Here is a 22,560-nt window from a genome sequence, read left to right as displayed (position 1 = left end):
GAGCCGGTTCAGCTGCGGAGCGGCCCCGTTCCCGCCCCGGGCCCGGCGCTGCCGCAGGCGGGGGGGGCTGGAGCTGCCGCAGCATCGCCCCGGGGGGGGACGGGGGGACGACTTCCCAGGCAGAGCGCAGTCTCTGGGGGGGTTCTTCGGTTTGGTTTTTTTTTTTCCCTTCCCCGCGGAGGAGCGCGGTTGGCACCAGCCCTGCGCGGAGCCCCCCCTCTTTGTGCCGCCGGCGGCGGAGGCGGGACCGACCCCCCCCCCCCCGCGCTCCGCCGGGGCCGCCGCTGCGCAGGCGGAGCAGCGCGGCAGCATCCATCTTACCGGCGGGCGGCTGGCCCGGGCTCCCATCCTCCTCCTCCCCATCCTCCTCCTCCCCATCCTCCCCATCCTCCTCCCCGTCCTCCTCCCCGCCCGCCGGGCCGGAGACCCCGCGGGGCGGCTGGGCGGCGGCGGCGGATGATGCACGGAGATGGTACACCAGGAAAACTGCTCCTACCAGGTAAGGGGCGAGCGCGGCCTGGGCCCCCGCCCGGGGGGATGCGGCCAACCCGGCCTGAAACCGCGGGCTCCGGCCCCCGCGGCGGCCCGGGGGCTCGTAAGGCGGCGGGGAGAAGCCGAATGCCCGCGGGGCTTTTGTGCTCCCCGTGGGATGCTGGCGGGCGCCGGGGGTGCGGTGGCCCGGCGGAGGGCGGGTTTGACGGGCGGCTGCCCGCACCCCCCCCGGCTGCCCGCACCACCCCCCGGCTCCCCGCACCACCCCCCGGCTCCCCGCACCCCCCCCGGCTCCCCGCACCCCGCTGCCCGCACCCCCCCGCCCGCAGCCCGCTCGCTGCCTGCCTGGATGAAACCCCTCGGTGTAAGTGAAGGAGCTGCGGTTTTGCACTTCTGGACCGGCCGCAGAAGAGCGGCGTAGATCTTAGAACAGAATAAAGGGGACATTTCTCGGCGCTTTCCAGCTTTACCGGAGCGTGGGAGCTGGCCCGCGGGGTGATCGGTTCGGACGCGGGCCCGCCGTGCTCCGTGCGGTTCGGATGAACCCGCGCAAGAATTGCCGGCGGGTTCGGGGACGAGCGTTGCCCCCGCTGAGCCCCCGCTGAGCCCCCGCTGAGCCCCCGCGGCGGCCGCGCCCCTCGCGGGGGGCCCCGGGCCGGGAGCCGCGCCGGGGGAGGCAGCACCCAGACCAGCGTTCCCCGAGCAGCTCCGGGTGATTTCCGTGGGGCGAGCGAGCGCTTGGGGCCGGCTGTTATTGGGGGGGGGTGCTTTGGGTGCACCTGCCCGGGAAACGGCATGTTTGGGGCTCCATGGTACAGGCAGGTTGTTAAATGCCCAACGCCCATCCATCTGCTCCGGCGATGCTGAGAAATGCGTTTGCCTACGTGCGGCGGAGTGTGTTTTGCAAAACAGCCAACAGGCATTCCCAGTGGCGGAGCTGGACCCTCGGGGACGGGGCTTTGCCCAGGACAGCGGCTCATCCTCCTTTTCCCCACCAGCGCGTCTCATTCAAACTTCAATCTGTGTTTTAAGACAAAATATCTCATATTGCAAACTGTATCACGAAGGGAAAAGCTACCAAAGCATACGTATGTACAGAGAAGAGCTGGAAAGATTTTTTTCACTGAATATTTGCAATCCAGCAAATGCTCCTGGAAGTAAATTTCCATTTTTAGCTCCTCTGCAAAAAAAAAAAAACCAAACAAACAACTCCTGGGGTTTTTCAGCCTCCGTTTCAGGGGATCCGATTTTTCTGCAGCTCCGAGCCTGTTGCTCTCTAGTGCCTAAATAAATGGTGCCATTGTTTCTGCACAGCGGATGTTTTCCCAGCATACTCGTAGGAACGCAAGGGTTAAAGGTTGCGCATTGTTTCCCGGGTGGAAGCTGGTCTGTGGTGGTGGGTGAGCGATGCCGAGCGATGCCGAGCTGCGGCTGCGGCGCAGGCCTGGCCAGCATCCCTGCATGTTAATGCGCTGGGCTTGCTGCGACGGCAGCGCTGCTGCCTTTTATCTGCTTTCATCTGCTTGCTTGTTTATGAACCGCTTCCTCTCCTCCAAACCAATAAATATTAGAGTGAAAACAGCCAGGAAGCATGCAAATCATAGGAAAAAAGTCCGGAGAAATAGTTTTTCAACTGAAATCTGTTTCAAAACCTTCCTACGACACCGCAAAGATTAGGAGCAACCCCAGCCCCCTCCCAAACCCGCTAACCTAAAGGCCAAGTTTTAATCCTTTTGTGGCCGGCGAGCCCGGGTTTCGGATCAGACTGGAAGCCAGCAATGATAGGATTTTGGTGGCTGCCCGGAGCGCCCCGGGGGGAGCGGGGTGGCAGCGTGTAACTCTGCTCTTCTCCCTTCTCGCACCCCTTTTTTTGAAGCTACTAAATAAACTAAAAATAAACCAAATAGAGGAACAAGCCGACGCACGGGGAAAATTTGAAAACGTGTTTGTTTTGGAGAAATCCAGCAGAAAAGCTGACGTGACCACCTCACGGCTGGGACGTAAGCTCCGCGGCAGGGAGGGTGCTGGGGACGGGGCGCAGCGCAGGTGGGTGCTGAGGAAGAGGAGGGTGTTTCTGTCCCATGCTGTGCCTCGCCTTGAAAGTCCCATTTCCCATCATAAATGAGCTGGCGCTGCTGCTCTCTGAAATTCAGGTGGCCGTAGGTCCTCCTGGGGTTTTGGATGTGCCTAAGTCAGGATCATCGCTTTGAATTTAGGCCAGGTCCCCCACGGTCAGGCGGTCCCTGCTTCCGACATCTTCGCCGTGGCCGCATCCTGGAGTCACGCAGGCTGCTGCCACTCTTTGTGCCGTGCGTTTTTCCTCTTAGTTATTTCTCTTTTCCTATTTTATGCTGATTTATTTTCCTATGCCGAACATTTTGTTTAGGGCTCCATTTTTCTCCTACAGTTTGACAAGAGAAATGTCAGCTCCTGCGCAGTGGCTGACGTTCTGTGAGGTCCCGAGCTCGCGCAGAATAAAAGGCCAGCGTGCAAATCCAGGCCTTAACACAAGAAATAAAGGGTTTATTCTAACGTGTGTATTAGCGGCGCTTTACTGGCCTGCAGCCTTAGCCAGCGTTTCGGTTTGCTTTGTAAATGCGTATTTTCAGCGTTGCCCGACAGGTCCACCTTTGCATGGAGCAAAACGGGACTCTTCGGGCTGTTGCTGGCTTCGTCTCTGTTTCTTTGCCACCGCCGTGCGAGTGGGTAGCATGTCTAGATTTACATCGCCTCCTTGGGTTGATTTCTAAGGCGCCTTTAAAAGCGGAGAGCCCCCCGGCAGGAGGGGGGGGACTCCCCCCCAAGGCGGGAGTCTCCAAACAGACAGTTGCCCGTGGGAACAGGTTTTGGCTCCGTGCGCTGGCATCAGTCACGGTCTGAGCGATCTGCTGGCGGGAGGGTCGCTCTGGAGATGTTACCAGGCTTCACACATGCAAAGAAAATGGGAAAAAAAAAAAAATCTGTTGTAAAAAATAAGATTTTATTTGCTTAGAAATAATTTCTTAGATGGGTCAGGGTGTACGGTGCATCCTGCTCAGCCCTGTGTGTTGGGACCTGGTCCGGGTGCGTGCGTCAGGCTTGACCCTGTGCTGCTCTGGCGATGCCAGGTTTGTGCCGGTTTCTCCAGGGGGGTCTGTTGGAAAGACCCCTGGAGCGGGGAGGCGCTGGTGTCGCTGCGGGTCAGGCTGGCGGCCCCGGGGATGGACCAGGCAAGGCTGGCGGCACCCGCCACTCCCAGGGTCTTGCCAAGCACTGAACCGTGGAAGTAGTCCATAAAAGTCACAAGCTTACAATATGAAGTGATAATTAATAAAAAAAAAAAAAAAGGTATTTTATTAGGCTTCTTTTGTTTGATATCTTTAGGAGTTTGTAGGCTTTCGTGGCATGTAGAAATACCAGTCTGGCATCACCTTTGTCATTAAAGTGAATACAGATTCTCATGGCAGAATATAGCCCCAAGAGACAGGTCTTGGAGGAAAGCTCAGGTGCCACGAAACCCACCACAGAGCGCTGGCAGAGGCGGAGAGCTGCTGGCCCGGCCTCTCGCCGCGGCAGCCTGGGACGGCAGAGGAACCGCGGTTCATGTGGCCGAGCGCGCTGACCCTGCGTCCCAAACCACTGACAATAAAATAGAAGACAGCCTGCGTTGTCGAGAGCTGAGGCTGAAGGCCTTCTTGTTTAGACAGAGATCAAATAAAAAAAGCTCTGCCAAGTAGGTGGAAAGCACTTGGTGTGCTAAAGCTCAGGGAGGCGTCTTCGGAGGGAGGGCATGGTCCGTCTCATCCCTAAATATGCAGGGACTTGTAAGTGCCTTGTGCTGGCTGCTCTGCAGTGGAAGGATGCTCCGCTGTGAAGGGACTCTCTGAAGAGATTTATTCCGACCTTTACAATAAAATAAATGTTTTGCGAAACAGTTCTGGCAATTTGAGATATCTACGAGCCTGGAAGTCGCCTCGATACCCTGGCCTGAGCGCCCCGTGGCCGTGAGCAGCGGTTTGGCAGGGAGGGTGCGCAGAGTGCTTCCGCTGCGCTGGGAATTTGGGGGTTTTATCTACTAACTCGGTAACCAGCAGCGTGTGGGAGCTGATCCCCAACAGAAAAGGGGGGTGGTTTCCTCCCGCAACGGAGTGTGCCCCAACAGCGTTGAGGGGGTTTGTCATCGACTCAAGCGAGCGTTACCTGTGCACGGTGGAGTTAAATTTAGCTGCTTGCTTGTCCGTGAGCAATCGGTGCGTGTTTAAAGCACATAAAACTTGATGTGTCCTATTTCCTCGCCTTGCTTAAGAAGGACTTGAGCGCTGCCGTCCCCGGCCGGTGTGTTCCCCGCGGCGCTGGGTCCATGGCCACACGTGCTCCTGCCGTAGGGACGCCCCAGCTGACCTGCTCCAGATACGCCTGTTCTGAGCTTTCCCTTCACGCTATAAAAAGCAAACCGGGCTGAGGTGGCCGCGGCCGCTTCTCCCCCGTGCCGGCGTTGCCGTTGGCCACCGTTGGAGCCGCGGCTGTGGCCATGGAGGCCAGTTTCTTTATGATCCGATCTGACGTGCGAGGAGTCCTTGGCTAGAGATACCAACGTGGGGCGTACGTGACAGCGTAGCCCCACCATTGCTTTTTTGTTTGTTTAAACCCTCTGCGTACAATAGATGGGTGGGAGTGTTTCAAGCGGAGGCCGGATGCCAGAGGGATGGTCACGGGCGTTTGCCAGGCAGTCCGGCGCAGGCGGCGGTGCTGCCTGCGGTGGTCTTTCGCATCAGGTGGGGAAGGGGCTGAAGACCAAAGGGTTTGGTCCCCCCTTTGCTGAGACAACCACAAAATTCATTTGTTTTGTGGTTTTGATATCCAGAGTGGCCACTGGCCTTTTCTCTGCCAGTGGGGAGATGCCCCTCCAGGAGTGCAGGGTTGGGTCTGGTCCTGGCCCCCGAGGAGGGCACCCAAATATGCCTCCAGCGATGGTTACAGGGGTGCAGGGGCTCCCAGCCGTGCTTCTTAACCAGGTTTGTTTTCCTCCTGTCGCCGTGAATGAGGCGGCTGCTGGAAGCGGGGTTTTCACCGGAGGCTGAGACCAGCTCTGTGGGATCCGCTCAGGGGGTGCCCCTCCGTGGGGCCGGTCCTGGAGCATCCCGGCTCGGAGGGCAGGGCGGAGGTCAGCTGGCCCGAAAGCTGCGATGGGGGATAAAACATTCTAAAGGATGTGGGTGAAAAGCGCTAAATGTGTTTTCGGAAGGCTGTGTCGCTTCCTACCCTTAGGGATGACTTCGATGTCGGTTTGCAGAGGGGTGGCTGGCACGTCGGGTGCCTTCGCGCAGCGTGTCCCCCCCCTGCGCGTTGGGTCCCACGGGCGCAGCGGGACCGGGCTGGGGCTCGCCGTCGCAGCCGGCCGGGCAGGAGGCGTGGGGACATCCCCCTGCGATGGATGAGGGCAGAGCGATGCGGTGGCTTGTCCCGAATTGGAGGGGAAGCGTGTGGCAGATTGCAGGCTCGGCCCCCCCAGTCCCAGCCCAGCGCTCCTGGCCACCACATCCTTCCTCTCGGGCTACGGGGTAGTTTTTTTCAGATTTATTGTGTCAGAATCCATCCCCACGGCCGGGAGGGGAAGTTAATTTAGCAACGGCAGGAAAGGACACAATGAGTCAGCGGTGGAGGGGAACTAAAAATAATGCAATATCCAGAGAGCGACTTTGTTTCATTTGGGAATTATAGTTACAGAGCCACGTCCTGGGACAAGAATGGAATTAAACAATCCTGTTTATTATTACTGTGTTTTCCTGAAACTTCACAGTAGAGTAACGCCATGATGCGTAATTTATATGCTGTTAGAGCTGGTGTTCTAACTAGAATACACATTTTGGGTGAAATGATGTCAGCACGACTTGGATATGTCATTTAGCCCTACAAAGTTTACACGTTTATTAAAGTGCTTCATCTAGCATGCAGCATAGTTGTGTCGCAGCACAAATCAGTACTTTTGTTGCTGGTGTGCCACTTCTTGAGGATCACTGCAAAATTGTAGCATAAATTCCGTCTTTCTAAGGATTCCCTATAGAAATGCCTGCCCCGAACGTGTGATCTCTGCTGCCCACCCGCAGCTGATCCGGAGCAAACGTCGCACGCCGTGATGGGTGCGATGGAGATGGGATCTCAGCAAGGACTGGGCAGGATTTGCGCGGGGCTGGAGGGCAGCGGCCGTGCTGCGAAGCCTGATTCTCCGGGCAGGAGTGCTGCAGGCACGAGCTGGACCTGGAAGTGGTGCGGGTTTGGGGGCTGCCGAGCCCCACGGGAGCCGGGGCTGGGGTCCTCAGCCACCCCCGAGCAGGGACCAGGCGGTGTGGGGGTCCCCGGGCTCTGCAAGCCTGTGAGATGGGTGGCAGCTTAAGGGCTGGACGCCTTTTTGAGCTCTGCTGGTTAATTCCTAGAAACTTCTTTTTGCATCTTAAAAAGCTGCTTTAGCCAAGAAATAGCTCCCTGGGATCCTTTCTGGTGTTTTTCGTGTAAAGAGTGAAGAAAACCCTTCATCTTGTGGTTGACGTTGCTGTGACTGCCCATCCTCAAGCAGCCGTGCGAGGGCTGAGGACCGCTCCGGCTCTGCCCCAGCCGTAGGCAGCTCCTCCAACCTCTGGGATTTCATTAGGATAACTTCCACTGCAAAAAACCCGGGAGAACGCCCCTTCCTTCTGCCCTCTCTGGCCATGACTACTCCGCCGGGCTTGGATTTTGACACCAGACACCGGGTTTTTTCCTGCCCTTGTGTAGCCGGCGAGGGCTCGGGGCTATTTTTATCCGGCGCTGGCAGTGGCTGGAGGAGGACGCGGCTTCCCTGGCCCGCGCAGCCCTCGCCTCCCTCTCATCAGCTGGCCGAGGCTCCGGCGCTGCCGTTGACTTTATTAGGGAAAAGCAAGGTGCTCCGGAGCGGCCGGGAGGCGAGTGGGGCCGGGGAAGCGTCCCAGCCAGGGGACGGTGGGCTGCGGCAGGTCTTGGCTCCGGGGGCGAGCGCTTGATCCCATGGTGCCGATTGAAGAGCGGAGGAAGGACTGAGATGCCCCGGCGAGAGCCTTTCACCGGCCACGTGAGGACCCGGGAGCGAAGGAGATGAGTCGGGAGGGTGATGGCATGGGTGACGTCATCAGGAAAGCAGCCGCGCCGGCCGGGGAGGGCAGTTATAAAAAGGTAAGGGACGAAAAGGAGTCTTTTGTCTGCCAACAGTCGCCCTCTTGGCAGGAGGGGGACCCGCCGAAACGCTGCCCCACACCCTCCCAGGGTGCTGGGTTTCGGGTGCCGGAGCAGGGAAGCGCTCGGCGGTGTTTAACACGCCGACGCGGGGAGGCAAACCTTCCTCCCTCTGCGTTTCCGTATCACTAAAGAAAAGGTAAAGAGGTGCTTCCAAACGCGTTCTCGTACCTCCAGACCCCTGGGTTTTAAGGCAACTTGCCACGTGGCTTGAGATACGCAGGTTGGAGTTGGTTTTGCGTTTACCAGCAAATCCGCCGTGAAGAAAAAGGAGATAAAAACAAATGTTCTGTGGTTACAATTTCTGTTTGTAAATCCAAGAATAGCCCTTGTACTTTACAGAGATAAAATAAGGCGCTGCCAACGGGTCTGGGACTTTAAATATAGTAATTGTCCGTGGCTGGTAATGACAGACCCTGGCAAAAATAGCCTCGGTGGCCTGGCCGTGTCCCGGCGCTCCCGGCCGGGGCCAGGCACCGGCTGTGCACCCTGTTTGGTGCCGGTGGGGGGGTGGCCCCGGCACCCAGCTGCGTTTTAACCCCTCGCATCGCAGCGGCACTGCCCGGCTGGGACGGGGTCCTGCCGAAGTGTTGCTGGCACCCCTTCATCTGTAATTCACTGCGTAATTAGCCGCTTCCCTCTCCAAACAGGCAGCACCTTAGCAAAGCACGCGTGGTATTCGGTCCAGGGTTGATATCCATCGGTACAGCTCCAGGAGTGCCGTCGCCAACCGTTGTTAGGAGCTGGCTGCTCTGCCCAAGGTCTCGGAGCGTGACAAGGAGCCTGACAAATCGCTGCTACACCTCAACGCCAAATAAATCTTCCACGTGCAATTTTATGCGCTATTTCGGGTGGTGTCTGTAACGAGTACAGGCTGCTAGTAGAGGTGCCTGCATGCTAACGTGGAGCAGTCCGGCTACTACTTCTTAAGTGACGTAAATAACACGGTACGGACTTTGCTCGGTTTCCCAGAAAACTGCAGAAATCTTGTGCCCGCGGCGCTGCCACGGGCATCTGCTCTCCGTCCTGCGTCGGGTCGGTCGGGGCCGGCCTCCGGCACCAGCAGGATCTCCGTGTGCCCGCAGGGATGGGAAGAAGGCGTGTATCGGCTAAATTCAGGCTCTCAACCAAAAATTGGGGGGTTTTGGTGTCGAGGTGCCGCAGCGTGTCGGGGACGGGTGGTGAAGAGCACAAATGGTTGGGTATAATCTGCAACGAGCGGCGAGGCGGTTGCAATAGATTTAGAAGCAGCAATAATTCCGGCGGGCGACGGGGCTGGGAAGCGGTGTGCTGAGCCCGCGGTGGGGAAGGGCTGAACCTCTCCTGGCAATTTGCCTTTGCCGGAACGGTTGTGGGAAGCGGTTTATGTGTAGGTAGTCACGGCCATAATCTGACATTGTGTTTTTATTCGTGTACTTAAACAAAGGTAGCTACTGACCTTCCGAATTGGAAGGTCGACGGTAAGAAGGAAAACATCCGCCCAAAACTGTTTTGCCTTAAAAATAAAAAGCAGCCTTTTGTTCAGAATAATTGTCTGAACCAGACTTCAGCTCTACACCAGCCCCCTCTTTCAGAAATATATACCTTTTTTTGAGTCAGCGTCAAAAACACCTATTTAAATAACATGGGGTTATATTTTCCTTGCAAGTACCTTTGCATTTTGAGTATTGGATCCATTACGTTTTATATACCAAGTAAGTATATTTGATAGTCAAAAAACCACTTGCAATTTTCCTTCTCAATTTATAGTTTTCAATATGCAGCTCAGGATGTATAATGCAGCTGTTGGGCAATTTATCTCAAGCCTAAAGTCCAGTTCCCTTAGGTATATTCTATTTCTTAGCCACTTTTCCCTGTTTTATAACAACAACAGATAGGACTCTTGATTTCTTTATGGTCATTAGCCTGTGCCCAGTTTATAAAATGGGATATTCCGAGCGCAGTCCTGGGAGCGTTGTGATTTAGTATCCTCAGTAATGACCTGGCGGAGAAAACAAATTGCACATTGATTACATGTAGGGATGTCAGACTGGGAGCAGTTGCCGTCTCGGTGGGAAATGGAGCAAAATTAAAAAAGAGCTGGAGAGACAGCCCCCTCTGAGAGGGGTGAAGATGTGGAAGCGTGCCTGGGTTTGTGTGTGTTTTAATGCGAAGAGGAGTAGTTCTCAGCACAGCCGGAGTCGGTGGGTATGCTGCGGAGGGAGGGAGCAGTCCCAGTTGGCCTGGAGGAGGTGGAGATGTGCTTTGGGCTCCTGATTTCTTTCGGAACACGAGGAAAACCAGAAGTAGATGGGAAGATGTGGGAGAGGATCATCTTGAGTTGGAAAAATGGGGCGGCTGAGTATCCGTGACTTCGTGGAATACTGGTGCACTGAGGGATGCGGCTGGCGCTCCGCGGGGAGACACCCGCCGGTGCCGTGAGATGGGCAGCACGAGGAACCAGCACCGGCAGCCCCGTCTCTGCTTTCAGTCCGTTAAAAAATATTTCTCGCTCCTTTTTACTTTTTTTTTTTCCCCACTGGGCTGCCTTCACCGGCAGGGCTGGCTATTTTTTCTTCTAAATCTAACTGCCTCCGTGTGATGGAGGCATCAATTATTGAAACCTGAAAAAACAAAGTAGAAAAACATAGCTGGGCGGTCTGGGTAGAACTTTGGAAACCAGGAGCTGAACCCATAAACTCGGTACCGCTTGATGCTGAGGGGTTATTTTTAAAGTTTAAATATTTTCAATAAAAGGAGTTAGGTTGCAAATGAAGCATGTATTTTGTTAAGGGATTGACAATATCACGGGCAGTGCGATAATGTAGTCAGCGCTGGAGTTGGAATTAAATTATTAGCTATTTTAAGTCAATAATTTGCATTTTGTTATATCTCACTTCTTTGTATCAAAAAAAAGGTGCTTTGTTTTTAGTTAAACGGGTAAAAGATGGGAAACACAGTTCTATTAATTAACACCGTGGAAGCAGCCCATGCTTGCCTACTATGTTTTCTTCTGTTGTGTATTCTTGATCGGGTATTATGTGTTATTTTAAAATGAAATGTTTGAGGGCTTCAAAATGTTCCTTCTATCAATAACTTGCCACCATGTATGAATTTGTTGTCAGTGTTGGCACATAATGGATTGGTGACAGACACCGGGATAGCGCTGGTACTAATTTTGAATCTAGATCTGTGATTTTCATTTATTGCACGTGGATGACGGTCATCTCTGTGATCACTGATCGGTGATTAATTTCAAATCGCTTTGTAGCTTGCCCTTATTCAAATAACCATATATATAAAAATCCATTTTTCAAACTGTGGATAATTTGATGGCGATGGTTAAAAATACATCTGTCAGGACGCTGGCAGAAGGATTGTGTGGTGTTGCAGGCTGCTCAGGGAAGTGGAAGATGCTAATGGTGCGAGGGTGGTCTTGGTGGCTCTATATGGATATAGGTACAGGTAGCAACGTATATATCAGGTATATATGAGATGTATGCATCAGATATGTGTGTATATAGCGATATATCTATCAATACGTGGAGAGACAAAGACGCAGATGGGCTTCCCTGTTGGGATGGGCCATGTGGTCCACCCAAGCGTGGGAGACAGCTTGGGGGATGCTGGGCACCATGAGCGTGGCGGTGGGGCTGGTGGGACAGCTCTCCTTCCCACCCGCTGGCGTGACCGGCAGCTTCATCCTTTCTTGTCGCCTTTCCCTTTCAGGCCCAGAAGAATGAGCGTGAGTCCATCAGGCAGAAGTTGGCTCTGGGCAGTTTCTTCGACGATGGCCCGGGACTTTACACCAGCTGCAGCAAGAGCGGCAAGCCAAGCCTCTCCTCCCGGTAAGCCCGCCGGCCTCGCAGCCCAAAACCTCTTTGGAGGCTGAGAAGTGTGAGATGCCTCCCGTGGGACGTCCTGAGACCCGTCCCTTCGGAGGAACCCTCAGTTTTTACTTGCAGCCATATTCTTGAATTTTCCTTGGTTTAGAATGACATCTTATGTCCAAACGCAATTGGTGTCTGTTATGTAAATAATTGGGAGTAATACGCTAAAATATTAGGTTAAAACTGTATAGAATAGTTGTTTGGATGCTCAGAGGACAAAGCAAATGAGCTGAATTTTCCTGGGTTAGGTTTCCTTCAGGTTTTCATTTAGGATCTCTGTCCTGAACTGAGCGTTGCCTTTGGACTTGGGCAGAGCAAGAACGGTGGTGGAAGTCTCACGCATGCACAACTGCAGTTACTGTCATGAAAATAGTTGATTAATTTTGTTTTCCAAGGAGTTCTTTACATCGAGTTGCAAAACATTGAGAATTTTGACATCTGGTTTAATGCCAGACGTGCGTGTCCGAAGCAGGACAGGGCTCGAGGATGGTCCTGCGGTCCCACCAGTCCTGGGTCAGGCAGCGTGGTGATGGTTGGTGAAAACCCACCGGTTTGGGGAAGCCGATCTTCCTTTAGTGGCTCGGGAGGTGGCAGCCCGTTGGAAGCAGATCCGATGCTGATAGCTAGCCCTGGTGACAGCAGGGTGGCAGAGAGCCTTCAGGGCTGCCGTTAATCTCGCACACAGAAAGCACCGGGGAACGGAAAAAGGGAGCTTTACCGTGGCTCCCTGCCTCCCCGCCATGTCCACGTGCTCCGCGCAGGCTCTGGGCACGGCTCCGTCCCTGGGGCTGGGACATTGCGTGGCACGGAGACCTCACTTATTCTGATTTTTAAAATTTCTACGTCAAATATACTCCAGAAAGGCTTGCAGCTGCTGGGAGTAACCTGTGGCGCTTGGAAAGCGTCGAACGCTCCCCACATGGGGAGCGAAGGTCTACCTGTTGCCATGGTGTGGGAGAAGAAAAAAGTCTTAGAGAGGCATAAAACCAGGAGGAATACTGTTATTACACCAGAGAGGTACAATTGTGAAATTAAATTGAACTGCAAGTCATTTGAAAGGGAAAACAGTTTTGCTCTGTGTAGTTACAGCGAAACCAGGAGCCGCTATCTTGTAATTATAGCGCGGGTCTAATTAACGCTGCGCGGCAGGGTTTGGCAGCTGTGCCACGCGAAATTACCAGCTGTACTTGAACGCTCTGGCGTTTCGTTAATATTTATAGTCCAGGCAAAGCGGTAGTATTGCACGCTGTCTGTTACAGGACCTCCAGGAACCTTTGCAGGACCGTTGCTCTCATTGAAGACTGTGCTTGCATACAGCACACAAGAGCGTAAATTGCTGGGTTTCAGGCGTTGGGGTCGTACTCTCGAAAGGCGCGTGAGTCGCAGACCCACGTTTTGCACTTGCTCTGCCCTTTCCGCGCGATGCAATTTTAAGCCGAGCCAAGGGTGCGTCCTGCTCCCGGACCTGGGTAGCTGTGTCTGTCCGCTACGGCTTAAAAGCTTGTGCAGAATTATTAATGCTGTCTGTTGTATGGTAATAGTGAATAAGAAACGCCGCGAAAAGAAATGGAAAATAAGAGTTTGCTGTCTGTAAGTACTGGTGGAAGCCCCCCTCGTTGGGAATGAGGGGTAACAGGCGGCAGAATGGGGGGGGGATTGCCCCGTCTTCAGCAGGTAGCGATGGGGCAGGACGCACCGAGAAGGCTGATAGAGTTGGCCCCAGAAATCTCTAGTTTCTGGGGTTAATTTTTAATGGATTTGGAAGGTGAGCAAAGACTGAGCGGATTTTGTAGGAGGCAGATGGGCCTGAGCCTGGTGTCAGGTGGGTGAATTGTCCTGGAGAGCCCCGGGCACGGGGGGGCTCGGCTGGCGGCTGCGGAGCCGCTCGGCAGTGCCAGCGTCAGCGGGGGCTTTCACAGACACCCTCTTGTTCCCAAAACCCGTTCCCGTGTTTGCTCTCGGAGGCTGGCCTGAGCAGAGGGAGCCGTGGGGCCCACCTGGAGCTCGGTGTGCCACGCTCTTCGGGGGGCATCAGCCAGCGCCGGTAAGACGTGTGTTACCTGGCTGACCTGCTTTGGGGGGGAGCTGTGAAAGCTGGGATGCTCGCAGCCGTAGCAGTGCTTTTCCCTTCTCTCGGCTTGTGCTGGGATGCCCCTGCCCTGAGCCGCAACGTCTAGAGAAAATCGTTCCCGATGAGGTGAATTCAGGTGGTCTTAACCTGTCCAAATTGGGCGACGGTGCAGGGGGTCCAGAAGACGCGGTAATAATTTCTTGCGGTACAGTAGTGCCTCTTGGCCACAAACAGGCTTATTACCCTTCTGAATAAATAGTTTCAATCATTAACACATTATTTTATATAATATAATAATACTTTATAGATATTGTTTCTATATTTTATATAAAACATATTTTATATATTTTCTATTTTAATATATTTTATATATACTTTACATATACTATTTTATTTAATGTAATAATATAGCCATCCGTGGTGACAAAAGCCCCACAGTATCTCGGCAATTCTGAAGTTCATCAATAGATGGTGGTAGAAGCATTATCCTCACCCAGCCGTATGAATTTCCAGTCCCACATTGGACTGCTGCGCAGAAATGGCAGCGCTGGGCAGCAGCCGGAGCTTGCCCGTGCCCTCCCGCCGCGGGCTGGTGGTCCTGGCTCGGCTTTTGGGTGGGGGATGACCATCTTCTGGACAAAAAAGTGAAAATGGTTCTATTTTCCTGAGGGCCATACAACACCAGGACAACAGCATCCTTTCAAAACGTGAACGACTCGCTGCTGACGGTGCTCCAGCATCTTGCCCGCGTAACCCATCGGCACGGCGGGGAAAGCCGCGGGCTGCCGGCGGCAGTGCCGAGGCGAGAGGGCTGCGGTGTCACCTCTCCCTTTCCCCCCGCAGATTACAAAGTGGGATGAACCTGCAGATTTGCTTCGTGAATGACAGCGGCAGCGACAAGGACAGCGACGCCGACGACAGCAAGACAGAAACCAGCCTGGACACGCCGTTGTCACCCATGGTAGGTCCGGGAACCCATCCCACAGAGGCTCCGGAGCATGGAAACCGTAGGGCATCCATAACGGAAGATGATAAATTGCTGATCCTTTTAAAACAGCAACGCTAAACCCCAGAGCAGCATCTTTCAGTCATCAATAAAAGAAATGCAAGATGCTGAGGGGCAGATAGCAAATTGCCCCTGGCTTGCACAGAGCTGCTGTAGAGCAGATGCCTTCATGTGGTGTTCCTTCTTCCTTCCTTCCTTCCTCCCTTTCTTTTTGGCTCTGATAATTACCAGGGCAGTAATGGGTATGATGCAATATCAGCTCCCACCAGCATTCCTCTCCTCTCTTTTCCTTTGTGAAGGTAACACCGCAGCCCCAGATGTTTTCCTCCAGCTTAACCAGTCTGTCCCTTCAATACCTATTGATCTGGTTGGCTCCTCTTTCCATTTGAAGTGCTCGAGTTGCTATTAATAGTCAAGGGGGCCTATCTGGGAATTACTCTGATTTTTAAAGATAATCTTGTGGATTAAAATAAAAAAAATCTGTGCTCTTCACCGTTTCTGTAGAAATTATACTACTTGTAAGTGCACAAAAATATGTTAAGCCGACAGCAAACTTCTTTGCTGTGGCACGGTTGGAGCGATGGGGCTGTAACAGCTGCGTGTCTCCTTCCCTAGAGCAAGCAGAGCTCGTCCTACTCCGACAGAGACACGACGGAGGAAGAGTCGGAATCCCTCGAAGACATGGATTTCCTCACCAGGCAAAAGAAACTTCAAGCTGAAGCCAAAATGGCCTTGGCTATGGCGAAGCCCATGGCCAAAATGCAGGTCGAGGTGGAAAAGCAGAACAGGAAGAAATCGCCGGTAGCGGATCTTGTAAGTGGGGACCGTGGGACGGCGCGGGGGGTAACGCCAGCCCTTTTGCTGTCTGCTTTTGGTTGTCGAGACATCCACACTGGCCGGCGGTGTCTGCTCGCAGTGCTTGTAGACATGCAGAGGGGCAGCGGAGATAGGGGCCGGTTGTCAAGGTCGTCTTATCGGGGCTTTACAGGAGGGGGATGGATGCAGGGAATGAGGTGATGAAGCGTGAAGGTTGTTACTGCCTTGAGGCCTTCTAAGTTGTAGTCTGCTCATCCCATCCCGGAGCCTTGGTACAGCGCTGCTCGCCGTAGCCCTCACCTCCCTTTACATCAGTATGTTGGTGATGCTGGTAGATTTGAAGACTTGGGTCAACCGTTGTGTAGATGTTTCAGCTCAGTTTGGTAGTGCCGGTGGAGTCGTTGATGCATGCTTGTGAGAGAGGGATGCAAGCAATGTAAACTGCTGCTGTTCAGAAATACAAATAGTTCAAAGAAAACAGTAAAAAATTGACAATTTCTTTTCAGCTGCCACATATGCCTCATATAAGTGAATGCCTGATGAAGAGAAGTTTAAAACCCACTGATCTAAGAGACATGACTATCGGGCAGCTACAAGTGATAGTCAATGATCTCCACTCACAGATAGAAAGTAAGTGATACTTGGTTTAATTATTCTTTGGTATGTCCCCTTTCATTAAGAACAGTTCTCCAGGATACATGTAGAAATGCTGGTAAATGTACGATAACACGAGTATACGGAAGAGGCGCACAGTGGTAGCTGGAGATGACGTTCTCTTCAGATTTGGCTCCTTTGGCTTTTTTCTTTCCTTTTTCCCGTTTCTCCTAAAGCGCTCGCTTGGCTCCGTAAGAGAGGAGGGTTGTAGCATTGTGCCAGCACCTAACGCCCCACTTCTAACTCACAACCTGGTTGGGTAAAAATAGTCTTGGGAAGTCTGCCTGTCCTGGAAGCACCAGCCATTCATGGCTTCGTGGCTGCCTCTCCATGTGACGCTATGCCATGGCATCAAAACCATCCATAAGTGGAGAAACTCTCCAGTTTAGCAAATGTCCGGGGGTAAATCCGCTCTTGCAGTGCTTCAGCACGTTTCATGTGTCCTTGCGTTTGCCCGCAGGAACAGTGCCCCACCGCCTCATCTGCCTTTGCTCTCTCCAAAAGATCCAGGGTTTTTTTCCCCCCCCAAAGAGATCTCCATCTTCCAATTAATTAATTAATTAACAATCTGGGGAGTAGACTTCTCTGGTGGCTGTAGGTCAAAAAAAAGGTTGGTTGGGAGCTGCTGTGCTGCTCCTTCCCTACCCTACTGATGTTGGTTAATTGGCATCCCTTCTGGAAGCAGCCCTGCCAAGGATGCGGAGCTGCGCCGTTGAGTCGTGATTTGTTATTTTGTGCTGCAAAGACCAAAAAAAAAAAAAAAAAGCTCATTAATTAGCCTCACTTTAGAAAGCACCCAAGTATGGGAGCGTGAGTGTTAACGGCATTGACGCCGAGCTTGCCTCCCAAACAGAAGAGGCGTTAAACAAGTACAGCGGTATTTAAGCAGTCTAAACAGCGGCTCTGGCAGCGAGTGATGGGCAGGTACAGCCTTCACGGGAGCCCGTGCCAGCAGGTTAATTTTTCACATGGTCCTTTTTGTTTTCTTCTTCTTCCCCGCTCTTTGACACAACCCGCAGCAAGAATCCAAAGTTACGACTGTCCCCCTTGAGCAGAGGGGCCGGCTTGGACAGCAACCCCAGACCAGGACGGGTGGGCAGCGTGTTCTGCGTTGCCGCAGGGAATTAAGAAGCTGAACCTGAGGCTGCCCGGGCGAGCGGCTCGGCCGCTCTCTGCGGCGTGCTTCTTGCTCAGCGTTATTGCCCGCAAGTGAGCGAAAGCTGAGCCAGTGGGACTCCAAGCATTGAGAAACTCATCTTTATTTTTGCTGCTGCATTAAGCTATTCCAAGAGAGGAGCGGCTTGCACGCGGTGGCAAGGGGCTGACAGTTTATCCTAGAAAAACATGCACCTTTTGGGGAGGTCCCTCCTTGCTTCTCCGCGCCAGCTTATGTGTAAGGTGGTGGGGAAGGATGGTGTTTGGGTCCCAAACCGGCGTTCCCCACATCACAAACTCACCCCCTTTCTCCCCGGCACCAGGCTTGAACGAGGAGCTGGTGCAGCTGCTGCTCATTCGGGACGAGCTGCACACGGAGCAGGACGCTATGCTGGTGGACATCGAGGACCTGACCAGGTGAAGGAGGCTCCTGGGGTATTTCTCTCTCCTCGCAGGTCCCAGCTCGCCGGCAGCAGCACGTAGGGGTTTTCTTTTAGCAGAATTTCAGTAGGGAAGCCTTTGCCATCAAAGGTAGGTAGAAGGGACCGCTGCTGGCTGCAAGGCACGCGTTCCTCTGCCGAGTGCGGTATGAGACGAGAGGAGCGGGGCTGAGCGGGACGCTGCTCTCTCCTCCAAAACGAGAAACCAAGGCCCTTGGGTTCTGGAGACCGTCAGCGCCTTTCAAGAGCTTCCCAAACGCACGTGTTGGTGCGTGCTCTCCAATTGGCCTTTCCCTTTCCGAAGCCTGAAAAGAGCCCGGGAAGGAGCGATGCTGCAAACCCCCAGTGCATCCAAGGAAAATCCAAGCGGCTCCCCTCTCGCTGGGGTGAGCTGCAGCCGCTCTGCCTCTGCCGTCAGGAGGACTTGACCGACAGGAGAATTCCTGGGCCTCTTAAATATTAACGTTCGATAGCCGATAAAACAGAAAGCCTTGCAGAATACAGGCGGGTTTCCTAAAGGACTCCGTCTCCCGGGCCGCAACGCTTAAGAGGCATTTTCCTTGGAGATAACTGGTGATGCGCTGCAGAAACGTTAAGAAGCACTGAAAGCTTTGGGGAAGAAAAGACTGAAAAAGATGATACTGGTTATTGTCAGTGCACAAGGACTGCGGTTTCAGAACTGAAGCATTAAGCTTGCAAAAAATACGGCCTAAATTTGTTTCTATTTTAAAACGTTGCGGTGCTGCACAGCAGCTGGTTGAGATTTGATGGTGCTCCGCCTGGGAAGAGTTCTGGCCAGCTGGGGTGGCCGGAGGGATTTGGGGAGCAGTTCTCACGCTGGGGTGGTGGCCCTGGGGACGAGCAGGCGCGTTGTCGCTTCTGAGTCTTCCCATAACGAAGAGCAAGTGATGTACGGGGGGATTAGGGACGGGGGGCGAAGCTGGGCCAGGTAGATGAACGGCAACACCACCTCGCATCTGTTTGTCCTTCTCTGCTTCGGGAAACCCTTCGCTTCCTGCATGCACTTAACGGCAGTTTACTAAATAAGTCATTTGGAAGGCTGGTCAGGATGGTGGGGGCTTTGGTGCGTGGCCGGGGGCACCGGCTCTCCCCATCCCGGCATCGTTCGGTGGCGAACGTGCCGGCCGTCCCCGCCGGAGGGAAGGAAATGACCCCAGCTGACCCCAAACCTCTCCGGAGAAGGGTTTCCTCTCCCCTTTGCCCACCTCCCGGTCCCGGAAGGAGCCCGGGCAGGGACCGCACATCCCTCGCCCGGTGCTTGTTTTTTTCCTCGGGGAAAATGTTCTTTTTGGTTCGCTGCCAGAGCAGCGCGGATGCTGGCTCGGAGCACAGCCCGGCCTGTGGTTGGGGTCTCCTCCTCCCCTCGGCGCCGCGAATAACGCAGCTTCTTTCCTCCCCCCAGACACGCCGAAAGTCAGCAGAAGCACATGGCAGAGAAGATGCCGGCAAAGTGAACCCCGGAGCCCCGGGAGCAGAGCTCGAGCGAGACTTCATTTTGCTTCTGTGTGTGTCCCAGCGCTGATGTCCACGGTGGCGCACAAGAAAACCAGTGTTAGTCATTGACCATGTCTGAAGCTTTATGTCCGGTGATTGGCCTCTGCTTCTTAATTTATTTTAATTTTTTTACTCGTGCCACTAAATATCAGGCATTTTAATAATATTATTACAGAAAATGTACAGTACTTATAACATTATAAATCATGGGTGAGAAGAGAGGGTAGTTTAACTTTATTTTTGTTTGTTTAGAGATTTTCAGTTGAATGATATTTTACCATTGACTACTTTTTTATTCTTCACTGTAGTTTTAAAATAAAGAAACTGTACTTGACGGTGCTATACAAGTCAAAAAAATACATGCCTGCCTCGTAGTGAAGTTGTAGCTTTGAGTAATATGTATATTTTAATCAGTTTTCAACATTTTGTGAATGTTGACTACCTGACATTCATTTTTAGATGTGCTATTAACATTCGGTTGGATTCAGAGAGTTACCTTGAAAGTTTTATGTATAAATATGTAAAATAAAAATGAAAACAATTGTTTCATATGATACGTCTTTTTGTTGCCTAGTGGTTGACTTTGGTGATGCACCAGTAATGTATTCCTCGAACTAAATGTGCAATTCCTGATTTGTCATCACCAGAAAGAGCCTTTTTTTTTTTGCCAATCACATGAAATTACGGCGAGAAGACAGGATTTTTGTAGAGTTATTTATTTGTAAGTTCATAATGTATGTATGACATGGACTTCAGAGATTCTTATATAATAACATTTACTGGGCCCTAATATTGTGACTATTGTTAGAATCAGCAGGCACATACCGTAGATGGTTTTTTTTATATTTTATTGTCCAGGCAAAATATTTAAATGACTCACCGATGTCAGAAATAAAAAAAAAAATCTATGTTAAAAGTCTAAGCAGCATATTAAATGTACTATATACGGTAATTACTCACCTCTCTGCCTTTGGGCTGGGCTCCCCGTTAGTAGCTGTGTTCATCGGCTGGACGTGTCCTCCTCTGCGCGTACAGGAGGAGGGACGCCGGGAGACTAATAGGTCTGTCTCCATCCCTCGTTTGTTTGATTTAATGCTGAAACAGCTCGGCCGTCCCCTTCGGAAGGCTGCCTGGCCGTAGCCAGCAGCAGGCAGGCACGTCGCGCGCACCAGCTTTTTACGTTTTAATTCTTCTGTCCTCGGGGGCAAATTCATCTTAGCGAAGGGTCTGGCTAATGACTTATTCAGGGTGTTTTCAGAAAAAGCATGAGCTGCATTAAAATTTCATCCCCCGCCAAGAATGTATTTTAGAAAATGACTTTTTTTCCCCTCTTTTTGCAGAAAGTGCAGGTTGTGGAAGCGCCAGCCCTCGGGAGGGGTTGGGGGGGTGGTTTAACTTAGGGTTGTTTTTCCTTTCCCAGGAGTTGCTTTGGGGGATTCCAGTGGACAGACCCTGTCCCGTGTCCCTGCCGGGCAGCGTCCCCAAGCAGGGAGCTGTGCCTGCCCCCGGCTTTTGCAGAAAGCTGCTGGGATGGGTTAGGCTGGAGAGCCCTCGCCTGCAGACCAGGGACGATGTAAACTCCCCTTATTTTGCTTTTTTTTCAATCTATGCAGAAAAAAAATATATATATAGGGTGTGTTAGTTTCCCTGTAGCTCTTGGTTGGCTTGCGCGTGGGGAGACCTGCTGGGTTTTCGATTTCTGCTCTGTAAAATGCCGTGTTTGCGGTGCTCGGAGGCCAAAACCGTCCCCGCGGGATGCGGAGCTGGTGCCTCCGTCGGACGTGGCTGTTCGGGTATCGGGGAGGAGGTGCCGGCCGCTGGATTTAAGGCACGAACAGCAAAAGCCCCAAATACAAAAAGTTTGCTCTCAGCTTTAAAAAAAAAAAGAAAAAAAGCGAGAAAGCCCCCAGGTGCTCCCGGGGAACCCCCGGTCCTCCGCAGCCACCCCCGGCATCGCCCCGCCAGGGTCCAGCTCGTGGGGTACCGGGTGAGGCAGCCTGGTCAGGCTGGAGTTCCCTTCCCTTGCTAAGTGCCTTGAACTTGCTGAAGAGAACTAGTTATTCCGGTCACCTACCACTGGTTTTCCCCCTTACATCCTTCGGGGATTGGGTTTTTCTAAGAAAAAAAAACGTGTTTCTGGGTAACTGCATCTCCTTGGCTCTGTGTCCCGTGTACCGAGGTGTCGTGCTGGTGTGTATGATGGCAATGCTGTGGAATTAATGGATTAAATGACGTTTTTAAAAGAGAAAGGTGTTGCGTGGTTTCTGAGCTGCCGCCCTTGGGCAATATGTATTTTGTCACCTATTTCTTTCTGGTCCCACTTTTTGAGTCTCCTGTATCGTCCTGGGTGGGTTTTCGGTTCCTCCTCCCCTTGTCCCCCCCAAACATAAACCGTCTCGCACGGGATGCCAAACTTCGCAGCGTTTTCCTTCTGCAGGCTGCCCGCAGCTCGCTGTGCACAACGGGAAAAGTACCTCCCGAGGCTAGAAGTCACCAAAAATACCTGATGCAGTCAGCAAAAACACCTACCCACCCTGCATACGCACGGGGCTATGGGGCTGGGGGCCCCACAAGCTCCCCGCGTCGCCCAGCCTGCCGCCCTCGATGCACCAGCTGCGCTTGGCTGTAGCTAATTCTCTATATCCATGGGGAATAGCTGCTCCGCACAGCACGGGGATTTTTGGGAGCCCCATCCGTAGAGACTATTTGGGGTTTTTGTTCTGCCTTGCTTTTTTTGCCTTTTTTTTTTTTTTTTGGTCTTTTTTTTTTTATGCTTTTCTTCCATGAATGGTGCATTTAGATGGTTCCACTTGGGACTCCCAGTATCAGTACTGTAACCCTGGAGCCGAATTCCCCGAAGGACACTCAGAGGGCTCCCTGTCAGAAGGTTGCTTTCGGGGGGGGGTGAGCTCAGCAGGGACAGTAATAAGCAGCTTCTGTTATGACAGCGGCCACTGCTCCACCCTGGGGACCAGGATTCGCCCTCCGCCCATCGGGTGCCTGAAGCAGCCCCCATGCCGGTGCCTCTCGCCCGTAACTGCGGGGGGAAAAAAATAAAAAAAAAAAAGATGTGTTCATTTGGAGAAAACATTCAAATGAGTAAAAAGCCAAAGGAAAGCACAGGGTATGTTGGACGGGCTGGGGCAGGCAAATGTCCACCAGCGTTAGCGGCTGCCTGCGGTGATGCTGCATCCGGAGATCAGTGGGCGCCCAGCAAACACCTATAGAATTCATGGCACGGGGGCCAAAAAATAAAGGCAGGCTGTGGAGCTGTGATTGATAAACGGCTGCAAATGTGTGTCATCCCCCGCCAGCCGG

At 53.0% G+C, this 22,560-nt stretch overlaps 1 protein-coding gene across 4 annotated transcripts; it reads left to right on the top strand.

Moving 5' to 3' along the window:
• The first annotated feature begins 445 nt into the window (after positions 1-445).
• On the top strand, positions 446-19,796 carry SCHIP1 (schwannomin interacting protein 1). Of its 4 annotated transcripts, none has more exons than XM_059822348.1 (7): positions 446-499; positions 11,425-11,543; positions 14,500-14,617; positions 15,278-15,475; positions 15,985-16,108; positions 17,611-17,704; positions 19,151-19,796. In XM_059822348.1, exons 1-7 carry the CDS (start codon positions 470-472, stop codon positions 19,200-19,202), a joined length of 735 nt encoding a protein of 244 aa, XP_059678331.1. In that variant the 5' UTR covers positions 446-469; the 3' UTR covers positions 19,203-19,796. The 4 variants fall into 4 exon arrangements, with proteins under 4 accessions (XP_059678331.1, XP_059678332.1, XP_059678330.1 ...); XM_059822347.1 differs by lacking the exon at positions 446-499 and adding an exon at positions 7,343-7,656 and having other exon boundaries at positions 11,431-11,543; XM_059822345.1 differs by lacking the exon at positions 446-499 and adding an exon at positions 7,343-7,656.
• Positions 19,797-22,560: the final 2,764 nt, after the last annotated feature.

This window comes from Gavia stellata, chromosome 11 (genome assembly GCF_030936135.1).
Source record: "Gavia stellata isolate bGavSte3 chromosome 11, bGavSte3.hap2, whole genome shotgun sequence".
NCBI lineage: Eukaryota > Metazoa > Chordata > Aves > Gaviiformes > Gaviidae > Gavia > Gavia stellata.
The sequence above is the reverse complement of the archived record's forward strand: the minus strand, read 5'-3'. Positions and strand labels throughout refer to the sequence as shown.